Raw genomic sequence first — 12607 nt, 5'->3', positions numbered from 1 at the left:
ACTTGTGTAAAGCAGCAACCAAGCACAAAGGTCGTAACTAGAAGAGAATTGTTTGCTCTACTTCTTTATTTACTGTTCTATGTTTTAATAAAAATAACTTTAAAAACTTATTTCAAAATAGCAATAATCTATATACATATATAATGAATAATTGAAATGTGATTGTATTTTACAAAATACTAGTCGACTAAAACACAGCCAAGACAAGTTACTTTGTACAGACCAAAGGTCATCTTTATGTTATTTGATACGGTAACATGAGTGCACATGAGCCACATCATTGTAACTTCTGTATTGTTAGCCAGGCACAGGTGAAAGGTCAATATAATAAAAATAACAAACACACACATACATATATATATAAAAGAGATTTAAGCTATTTCGTCTACACATTTCCATTTTTGTGTTATAATTTGTGTTCATTCTAGAATGACAAACACATAATTAATGTTTATTTCCTAATTTTTTATGGTGGTTGCAAGAGCTTAATTACTGAAAATAGCAGATAATATAAAGTTTTTTCTTAAGAAATGTTTGATAACTATCCGGACATTATAAAGATTTTGCATGTGAAATTTCAAAATTTTCTGATGCATAAAAGTATTTTTTTTATCTTAAAATGAAAATTACTTTGCATGATAGATAAGCAAGATGTGAAAAGAAAAAAAAAGGCATGAGAAAAACATTGCTTTACAAAACTTGAGACTTTATTAAAAAAAAAAAAAAAAAAGATTTCTTGCGTATAAAAGCATTGTAATATTTACTGATAAACTGCCAATTTTCATTAACATTTGCTTACTAATTTAAAAGTTATAGCATGAAAACTATAACAAGCACAAAATGGTTATGCAGTCAGTCCCAGGGACCGAGCCCGGGTTGAAAGAGTTAAATATTGCACCAAAGAACACAGAAAAATCACAAGCAAAAAGCAAGCAATGTCCCATATCTATCATAATTGTTCTGGCTTTCTAACTAAGTGATAAGAGCTGTTATAAATTCAGCGAAGCTTGATGATGTGTTTCTCATGGGAAGAAGGTTTGAAGTGAAAGCAAAAATTGAGCATTCTCTGTACAGAAAAAAAACATAATATGTCATTTGATAGATTAAAACCTTGGCTTTCTATTGGTTGTAAATAATATAGTATTAAATCTCGGAATGAACGATTGGCAATTTCCAAAAGAGAGGATGTAACAGGTGGGCATGGCAAGAGGGGTCTAATTTTCTATTTCATGGCGCTGTAACCAAATAAGATTGATGGCTATGAAAATTATGCCTTACCTGAGTGATGACAACATTATAATAAGAAAAGTACATTAAATTTTGTACTTTTTGGAAGGGTGGTAAATAAATTAGAGAAGAGTGAATGTCTAGAGAAAATGTCAAAATTCTCATACTAAGAAGAATTTATAATATTTTTTAATATTGTGTTATAAAATTAAAAATGTAAAACCTATATACTATTAAAACTTGGTTTATCAGCTGCATTTTTATGCCAGATTTATTTATATACCATAACAATAAAGTAGTTTAAATTTTGAATGTAACTCACTAAAACCTCGTGGCATGTGCAGAAGGGTTAACACAACCCACCTCTAGCTATATAACAGTTCTATAAATAGTATCACATTAAATCATTAGTTTTTGATGGTTACTTTTTGACATATTATTGAGTGTTTCTATTTTCATTATTATCATGTTATACATAAAATTTAATATTTGTTATAACTTCCTGTAGCCTGTTCTGTGTGTTAGTTAGGTGTCAAAGATTAGTCAGTGTTAGTGTTAGATACATCTCATAGTATGTTTATTATACTGTTTACTTTGTATTATGTTTATTATATTGTTTTCTTTGTATTATGTTTAACATTGTTTTATTTTTGGGAACAGTTCAGGCATTCCTTTAATTTATTATTATTATTTTGTAAATTCATAAACACTGGTTTTTTGGTTGTATTATAGGTAAATTACAGCTACTAACTTAACACAGTTTAAACAATAATGTGTCATTGTAAATTTTGTCACAATGCCATTATGTTCTAACTTTATACTGCAGATTGGCTTAATGAGTCTTTATTGGTCAAAAGACCTGTCTGGGAGATTTGGAGAGAAAATGGGTATTTTATGCTGATGTTACACTTTTCAAAGAAAATGAATTCTAAGACAGTAGTTCAACCCAACAATTACTGTTTCTGTATTCCTTATTTAAGGTATTACATACTACATTATTTATTTATTGTTACGTTCATTATCAGTATTGGTTAGACTGTTTAATATATCAAATGTCATTTTTTAATATTATTATACTTTTATTATAGAGATTGTTTTGCATTATTAGCTCTATACTTTTATTTAGGAGTAATCTAAGTCTGGCTAAACTTCAGGGGGTATTACTAAGATTATGGCCAAAATTATCGTTAACTGCAGGGGTACCCAAATAAGGAAATAAGTAATTCTAATTATTGTAAGTAGAAGCATAAGAAAAGTTAATTAGCTATACTGATTGCCAGGTTGATGTTTAGTTTTGCTTTAAGTATGTAGCTTGCTCAGAATGAAAGTGAATATTAATTAAGATGAATTACTTTCAAGTTAAAAACAGAAATAAAATTAATATGGACTACTTGTAAATTTATAACAGTGAAATGTGGATTACTTGAAAGTTCAACTAAATAAAAGCATTAATCTGACATTCAAGTTTACATTTTTAGTAAAACAGACACTTTCACCTTTGAAGTTACAAACCTTCCATTTCCAAATGAATAATGACATTTTATACACAGTTTACTATAATATACAAGGAATACCAAAATTAGTAAACAACAGATCAGGATGAAACAGGGTGTAAATTTTAAGTGTGAAATACTCAAAATTAAAATAAGAAAAATAAAAAACTAAAAATAAAGAATATCTATTGACAGATGTTTAACAAACAACGGACCTTGTAACCTTGGTTGATTCCATTGATTAGCTGTGGATCTGGAGGTAGCCACTGGATGTGTACAGCTGTTGAGTTTACAGCTTCTACTTTCAAATCAGTTGGAGAAGACTGAGGAACTATGAGTAAAATACCACTTAGTTTTATAATATATATATATAGCTGCATTCTTCCTTAACAAATAGAATAAAACCACTGTTTTTCAAAACCTTTCATTCCTCTAGCAAATATAATGAAGTTTCTTTTAAATACAATGTATGTATCAGTTGAAATACGTACTTGCATCATTCAGCCTTTTCCATTCTTTCCTCGTTTGTTTAGAATTTTTGCACATAGCTACATTAGGGCTATCTGTACACAGCTATCCCTAATTTTGAACTGACACACTACTAAAGGGAAGGCACTGCAACTAGTTTACAGCAGCACTGCCAATTTTTTTTCTGACTTAATAGTTGGACTTGACTGTCACTCCCATAGCACAAACAACAAACCTTCTGATTCACTGTTTGGGCACATTAACAATTAGTTCATGCCTGGCACATTTTGCTTTGAATTTTTTTTTTCCAGTGTCTTTCTGAATTATCAAAAAGTATATAATATTTAATTCTCTCAAACCTTAAGAAAAATTAACTAGAAAAATACAAGAATAAATAATTATCATTATCAATAATATATGCAATGGTGTTCTGTAGAAGCATGTAGGCTCAAACAGATAGAGGAAAAACAACCATTTGATATTTATTTCAACTGTTAGCTTTACAAAATTACCATATTTTAACATAAGAAAGAAAATATGAATCGTAAGTAATCTCTGGCTAATACTATAGAAGAGGGTCAACTATATCACATTTTGTTAGGAATGAAGTGTCTAAAAATTCAATAAAATTTTAAAAAATGGAATTTTATACTTTTATTGTCCTTAAGTTTATATTTTCTTCAAAACTTAAACATTACGCGGGACTGGTTATGATAAAAAATGCTGATTTTGAAAAGTGTTTTTTTTTTGTGCAAAGCTACACAAGGGCTATCTGAATTAGCCATCTCTAATTTAGCAGTGAAACACTAGAGAGAAGGCAGCTAGTTATCACCACCAACCGCCAACTCTTGGGCTACTCTTTTACCAACGAATAGTGGGATTGACCATTACATTATAACACGCCTATGGCGAACATGTTTGGTGGGATGGGGATTCGAACCCGAGACCCTCAGATTGCGAGTGAAGCACCTTAAACACCTGGCCAGGCCATTTTGAAAAGTGAACAACAGGTTTACTCACCTCCTTCATGAGTCCTGATATAAATACTGTCACTGTAAACACCAACACCCATGTTGTTGTAGGAAGCCACTTGAATCTCATACCTCTGCCATACGATTAGATCTTGAAGAAGAAAGGTGTTTTGGGCAACATTGGAGATATTAAGGTATGCCCATGAAGTTGCTAAATAGCCTGCCAGCTTATATCTTATTATATACCCTAACAGTTTCCCATTTCGATCTTCTTCGGGTGGGGGCTGCCAAGGAGATATCCAGCAAAGAAACACAATCATTTTACAGAATATAGCTTAATGTTTTTTTTTTAGTTCTAAAAAAAAAGTTTTAAAAAGTTTATATGCTTCTTTAGAAAATATTAGAAAAAACTTCAAAACTATATATATTTTTACTTCATGTAACACTTGATTATGAAAGATACTTTACTTTACTAATAAATTGTTCATATATAAAAAATTCTGACATGTAGTTCTATGAATGTGATTTCATGCAACATATATAAAAAAAATTATGTATTCACCTCTTCAATTTATTTATTTCTCTTTTTGTTATATAAAATTCTTAGTATATAATAACTCACTGTTCCTTAGTTCATTTTCAAACATTTCCATATTTTACATCAAAGTTATAAAACTTCATAAGAGATTTAACTTGGATAGCTATAATAAGAAACAAGGATTCCAGATACAATTCCACAAGCATACAAAAATTAACTAATTTTAGTTATCTAAAGTTACAAAATAAAAAATGATTTCTAGCATTTTAAATATCAATACTTGGAACATCAAATATTGCACATTGTCACGTTTGAAATTAGTTTTTAAGCCAATGCAAAACCAAATGCAAAAGATGTTCAAAGAACCTATTAAAAGAAGCCAATGCTATAACAAAATTATATAAAAGGACAGTAATGTATTTGTAGAGGATGTTTTATCATTGTATAGTCTTTCAGCTGACTTCTTAAAAGTTGAGAAGTTTTAAACACACGACTCACCTGCCACTGCAACATGATGGAATTAGCAGATCTAGCTCCACCAAGAACACTAACAGGAGGACTACTAGGAGCTGTTGAAGTAGATGGAGTCTCATCAATAACTTGGATGACTTTTAATAGCATGAAATCATAGATAACATAACAAAAAACACACTGATCCTACAATCAAAGTGGTACTAAAAAGAACAAATGATTATTTTTTCATCTTCTTAATGATACTTCTGGACACTTCAGCAACATAATTAATTCAAAAACTATGGAGAAATTAATATATGTATTAGTTGGCAGATTGATAACACATCTTGAGAAATCACCAAGGAAATAAATACCCAGTGCTTGTACTGAGTAAAATATTACAAAATGTAGTCAGTCACAAGTCATACACAAACATGCATACTGTTTTTAATTCTAGTTAAAGACAAGAAGATGAATACTGCAAACCTTATGCTGCCGAATTTGATCATGTTATTATGACCACTTAATATAAACCTCAATTTTAGCAGAAGCACACTATCGACAAACAAAAAATGAGTGTGTTCGCTACCTGAATTTAAATCACAGAAATAAAGCCATATACCTGATATTTTACTAGCTATTATATTCAACAAGTTATTTTATTTACACTGGAAAATCATGTTTACCAAATAGTTTTGTAGTGGGAAGAAGACTACATAAAAAATAAGTTTTTTTGGAAACCATGTGAGAGTTGAAAAATGTGCCACTTTGGTGAAGACAAAGACAACTAATTAAAGTAAACAACTTAGACAGACTGACCTCAAGAAACTTCTAAATGGCTCAATTATAAAAAAAAAATTAAAGAATGCATTATGACAGAAATTTTATAGAATACTTTAACTTAATGATTTTTCAAGTGATTTTGTTGAAGCTGAAAGGCTTTTAAAGGCAGAATTCAAATTTAAGAACTTTTCGAGACAATCATGACATTTAAGGACTTTCAAGCTCTGTGTAAAACTTGCCTTTTAATTTGTGGTTTAATAAAGGTCTCTTTTTTTCTGCTAAAGATGCATGTCAGTATCTCAGTGCTCTAATTACCCTTCAAAATAATTCACTTCAAGAACAATTTAATCCTACTTAACTTACTTACATAACTGTGGTCTTTGTAACAATCTGCACTCCAGGTTTAATCTATTATTCAAAGTACTAGATATAAAAAGTTTCAGTAGTCAGGTTTGTTATCAAACAGACTAAATTATAATAGAGCTAAAGCTATTCATTCCAATCTTGTGCCCTTTGTTACCAATATCAGTAATTAAACAAGTCACTTAATGGAATTAAGATTAACTCCTCACAAAAGGAAGTTAGTGTGTGTGTGTGTGTGTATATAATGATCTATTTAGCTTTCATAACAAGAAAAAGGCAATATCACATTTTCATAGAAAATCCAAGAAAGTTGGTCTCACAGTTTCAATGAAAATAAGTAAAATTAAAACAATACATTTGACATGTGTAGTACATAAAAATAAGAGGTTTTATATACCTTAAAACACTATTTAAAACTTAAAAAGAAACAGTATTAATAATGCAAGGAACAACTTGAAGTATGCTACAAATCACAATTAGAGAAATTCTATAGTCTGGGCACCTTGTTATTTGTTACCTTAAAATACTCCTGCATTTCCACACTCTATGGTAAAGTAAGCCACTGATACCAAGCATACTAGTTAAAACTAGTATAGAAATATTGTAGATGTTAATTTCATTACACATGGAATCTAAAAAATACTTAAAAATTGTTAGTGCTAAAAGTAGGAAGTTTTTTTTTGTCAAATAGAGATAACAATCAACTGTACAACTGACAAGATCCTAGATACAGCCAAATTGGTACACATGGAATACATACGTTCTGGAGGGAGATCAATAGGACTTGTAGCTGGGCTAGGGCTACCCTCTCCTACACCATTAACTGCACTGACTCGAAACTGATAGCTTGATGCTGGTTTCAGATTGGTTAGCGTGACATGTCGTTTCTCACCAGTGATATTCACCTTGGCAGTAACCCATGGGACTAACAGATCCAGTTCTGCTGCTGTAAACCAATAAAATAGATCAAAGTTATTGATGTTTTAAGAATCATGTAAAAAATGTGTACTTTCTCATATTATAGTGCGTTATCATTTCCTTGTACTAATATTTATATATTAGACTTATGTTGAGATTTCAACTGTACATCACAATGAAAACAGAATCAATTTCTATAACTGACATACATTAGTTTTTTTTCAATGGGTAGGTAAATGTAACTGACACTTCATATTTGTAACCTCCACATTAGCACTAGCCATAGAATACAAACTGATCAACTAAACTGAAAGCGTGTAAATATACTAGGAAGCTAATTTCCATTTTAAAAATTTCATAAAAGCTAAATGTTTTTAAATACATCAACTTTTCCAGAAAGACAAATACATTTCATTACTATGAATCATTATGGTGCAGTAATACAGCACTGGAACTAATTTCATTTTAATGATTTATGAAACAATTGCTATTAGTGTTCATACACTTCTTACAATACCGGAGTAAATTATGACTTATTATATTTTGAGTTTTATACATGTGAGACCTTAGTCTTGATTTTCCTATCTACATAGAGTGATTTACCTTCTTCAGGAACAATTCTCATCTGCACAAGGTATTTGGTTATAGGACTATTGCCATCAAATGCTTTAGTCCAAGTAACATTCACACTTTTTGGAACTGTGTTCAACAACTCTGCCTTGACATTATTTGGTGGATAAGGAAGCTCTATAAACAAAAAATAACATCATTAAAACAAGAAACTAATGAAAAAAATAAATTAAAATATTTTATATTTCTAACTTTAGCAACTACAACATTTTTTTATCTAGTTTTGAAAACAATCCATGGAACAAAGTTTACAGCAAGAAAATGAGGAATTATAAACACCAATTTAAATTTTTTAATATCATTATTATTATTATTATGAGTATCAGCTCAAGAAGTCAACACTGATTATTAGAAGAGCATTACAAATTTATTTCTAAATCCATGACTACAATAAGTAACTTGCAAAAATATACTGTGTAACTGGTTATATTGATTTATTTCAAATATATTTAAACTCCACTAAAGCTTTGAAAGTATCAGTCAAGAAGATTCCTTTTAATATCATAATGAGGTTTTGTATAATAATTAAATAAAAACCTTTAAATCTTGTTCAAAAGTTATTTTTCATTGCATTACAAGTAAAAGTTTAAGTTAATCTATCAATTTAAATTACTTCAAGGGCTTTAAAAAGGTTAACTGTTTTGCACTGTTGGTTTCATTCAGAGCCAAAGCTCTGAGCTACTTATACCCCCACTGTGAAAAGTAATTGTTGAGTATTTCAGTCATGCTAAGAACTGCTCAATAACATACAGTAAATCTACATTTTTATATTTTAAGTTATGTCTAATTATGAAATATCAATGATAGTGTAATTAATTCCTAACAATTTAGTGTAGTCTATCCTGCATGTGAAATACAATTTGGCATCACCATTATTCATGCTAGTCCTCCTGTCATTTCAAAAGCTTTTCCCGCCTTCCCAGCTTTTCAAAGCAGCACAGGAAGTGCCCACCATAAACAGGAGACAGACACCACAGTTTGCAATATACAAGATAAAATTTTTTATGATCCATTGGCTTAATAAGCACAATTAATTTGTTTAAGTGATTTACAAAAACCAAACACTGTCTACAAAGTAATTAAATGAAATTTAATGAAATTAAAGAACTGATGAAGTGTAAATTTAGATTTAAAATATTAGTGGGTATACTTTCAAGCTAAAAAAAATGTGCTGCTCTAAACTTGTTTAAATATTAAAAGCATTTACCAATAACATCCAGCCGAGCACTTCTTGATTCGTTACCTCCACTGGACTTTACAGTGCAGGTGTATGTTCCAACATCAGTGTTGCGAGCCTGTTTTATCTGTAAGGTTCCATCTTCCAGGACTTGAACTCTCCCATCAGAACGTGATTTTAGAGGGGTGTTTCCAAAATACCATGTAATAATATATGGAACAATGGGGTCATGGGATACTTTACACTGGAGCTCAGCAGTTGAACTAAGAATAACCTTAGTGTCAACTGGTGGTTGAGTGATCTTAGTGCGCACTGAAAAACCAAAAGCAGCATGAAAAGATCTTTACAATGACACCTCTGTTATGAATTGCCCATTTTAGACAACCTTTCTACCCCTGCAAAATATGCACTTATATTTTATATATAAATTGCTAAGGCATAATCTAAATTTATAGCCTCCAGTCTTCTTGCCAAACCAGAAAGTCAAACTCACATGCCATGCCCTCCTATCACATCCTGCTTTATCACAATAATTCTCTTTAACATCTGTTATGGATTATTTATAACCAATAGAAAGAGTAGGTTTTAATTTACTGAATTCTTATACAGCTAGCTGATTCTGACAACAGGTTTTGAATTATTCACTTCATGGTTTCATTCTTCACTATTACTGAGACACCTGGACCAGCTAAGAGATTTATTTAAAACTACTTTTAGTTTAATTAAATGCCTGTTTAATGATTATAGCTATGGAACATTGTATTCTTTGTGTGCATTTCTGTTCTAAATTGTATATTTGAAATAAATAAGAATTAATTACTAACAACAACTATAACAAAAACAAGAGTTAACTTTTATCAAGACTTTGAGAGCAAAACAGTACAAGACCCATATGTAAGTACTAAATTCCTTGTTTTTTTTATGTATCTTTTTCATTTATTCGTGGAGACCCTTTGTGCCACTAGACATGTAGAGCCTATAAGTATGATTGTGTTGACATTTCTAATAGTTATGATTTTGTCTTTTATAGTTTGTTTCAAAATACTTGCATTAAGCTATGTAAATGGCTATATAAATGTAGCTATCAGCAGACCTGATAGACTATAAGGAAAGCATTTAGTCAACAGAACTGCCATCTCTTGGTATACTGTTATTTAACTGAATAATGGGATACAAACATCCATGTAAGCACAGTCCCAAGAGCAGACTGCTTTTCTTTGGTGATGGGGGCATGGATTAACTGTTCAGGCATGCAAACACGAAGTATGCCCAACCCTCTCTTTTAACAATGAATGTTGCTTTTTTGTAGTAATAACATGATATTAAGCTTTGGTTAGTTGAACTTTTTCTAATTAATGGTTTTGCACTTCAACCCTTAGTTCATCAAATGAATTAACTGTCTTTCCTACTTTAATGATAATCTTACCCCATCTTTTTCAAAGCTAATTTTTGAGAAGGAACCAGATTACCACCAATATCATGCAAATGTCATTACACAAAACATAGAAAAGTGATATATACACTACTTGTTTTCTTTATTGTAATCTTAAAATCAAAATTTACAAAAATTGTTTTTTTTTTACATCACAAGATCATCAAGTTAATATCAACAGTAAGAAATTTTATGATTATCATAAAAACTAATACTTAACTATGACATACACAACATAACACAACATAAATATTATGGCTTAAACGTGTGTGTATATCAACCAAACTAGATTTATTACATATCAAATAAGTTTGTCAGTAGCAAATATACACTTATATAAAAAAAAACATTTCATTCCAAATGACAAACTTACCTAAGACAAACAGATATGCAGAAGCAGATATTTGACCTCTACTGTTTGCCCGAGTACAGGTGTAGTTGCCAAAGTCTTCAGGCTCCACCGATGCTATTAGCAGGCTTCCAGACTCAAGAATTTGAACACGACCTACACTGTGAACAGTATCTGTGCCTACAAAATTAACAAAAGACGACAAGGATCCCATTTGCTCCTAGTTCACATAAAATGTCTGCAGGTGTCCATAAGTTGATCATAAAAAAGAATCATGTCTAGGAAGTATTATTACACTGTACTTTTATGTTTCAGACAAAAAAAATATTGGCTTTCAGTGAAATTGTACAAAATTAACATGATAAATTTTACATTTAGTACATTGAGAAAAACTAGAGGAAATGCATTTTTTTTATTTTTATGTATAGGAACACAGTATAATCTACTCAGTTTTCTCTTTAAAGTTTGTCAGAGTTTATTAAAGTTACATACAACCTTTCAAACAATATACAATGTAATTCAAAAGATATTTTCAAAAGAGAGAAGAGGTGCATCTTATTTGTGTATTTCAATGATAATGTCCATTCATCAGACTTTATAATTAGAATACTTATTACCTAACCTACTATTGTCTGATCCAGTTTATAGTTTGTAATATCTAACCTAATCTAATATGTCTTGGTCATACTATACGAGTTATACTGCTCCTGATCATATTTTACCAACTATAATTCCTGAAATATTCTAGTGTTTCCTAGTAACATTTTAACACTTAACCTAGCATCATCTAGTCATATTTTAAAAGATTCATAAACAATGTATTTAGTGTCTCCCCAGTCATATTTAACCCATCTGTATTACACAGAGTAATCCTCTAATCATGCTTAACTAGCTGCAATACCTTGTCTAGTATTCCTGGTTATTTTAACAGTTTTATATTCAACCTAGTATCCTCTGATTATTCTAACTATTAAATGATACATAATCTTATTATATTTCACTAGATACAATACCATACCTAACCTACTTTACTTTGATCATAATTCATATGTATGTAGAATAAATATCATGCTAAATTACTGTTGTGCATTTATGTTCATAAATATACCACAAACCCAGTTGTAGATAATATACGACTAAGTATATTAGACTTCAAACATTTGTAATTCTGAAACTGCAATGAAAGTTGTGAAGTAAATGTTATGTTTTATTTTCACAAACCGTAGAAGCACAAGTAACACACTTCAGTTTAAAAGTACAATGTCTGAGAAGTACAGGGTGGCTCAATAGTAGGTATGCAGTTGATAATAAAGGCCTGCGAATTTAAAAAAGCTGTTGTGATTTTAATCATGGATTTTCCATAATTCAGCTACACAGATTTCGAAAATAATATTCAGTTGGGAAGAAAAAAAAACTTGCTTAAACAAATTATTATTTCATTTACCACAGTTAACATTTTTTATTATTATGTTTGTTAACAAAAATACAAACAAACTGAAGAAAAGGAAAGAACATTGATGTTAAACAAATATGCATCCTCATTCATCCTGATTTTTTTGTGAAATCTAAGTATTTTAGTCTCAAAACTTTCTTTGATGTATTGCATTATGACTTTTATCAAAAATCTGTATTCGATGGAGAAAAATAGATACCATTTTCAGATTCAGTGTACAAGAATTACTGTAGAACATGTAAAAATTTCAAGACAATAAAACCATTGCAGGCCTGTGTAACTGATAATGTATTTAAAGTAATTAAATTAAAATTAGAGTATACAGTTGATAACCGATAATTGAATTTACTTT

At 30.1% G+C, this 12607-nt stretch overlaps 1 protein-coding gene across 3 annotated transcripts in view; it reads right to left on the bottom strand.

Moving 5' to 3' along the window:
• LOC106468067 (protein sidekick-like) overlaps positions 1–12607 on the bottom strand; it is a 110911-nt gene that overhangs the window by 57004 nt on the left and 41300 nt on the right. For all 3 annotated transcript variants that reach the window (XM_022396372.1, XM_022396373.1, XM_022396374.1), the window contains 7 exons: positions 10827–10982; positions 9052–9333; positions 7818–7961; positions 7057–7242; positions 5196–5266; positions 4209–4443; positions 2936–3051 (listed from right to left, as the gene is read on the bottom strand). In XM_022396372.1, the coding sequence (XP_022252080.1) occupies positions 2936–3051; positions 4209–4443; positions 5196–5266; positions 7057–7242; positions 7818–7961; positions 9052–9333; positions 10827–10982 (1190 nt within the window). The remainder of the gene's footprint in view (positions 1–2935; positions 3052–4208; positions 4444–5195; positions 5267–7056; positions 7243–7817; positions 7962–9051; positions 9334–10826; positions 10983–12607) is intronic.

Source organism: Limulus polyphemus, unplaced genomic scaffold (assembly GCF_000517525.1).
Source record: "Limulus polyphemus unplaced genomic scaffold, Limulus_polyphemus-2.1.2 Scaffold2855, whole genome shotgun sequence".
Classification (NCBI taxonomy): domain Eukaryota; kingdom Metazoa; phylum Arthropoda; class Merostomata; order Xiphosura; family Limulidae; genus Limulus; species Limulus polyphemus.
The sequence above is the reverse complement of the archived record's forward strand: the minus strand, read 5'-3'. Positions and strand labels throughout refer to the sequence as shown.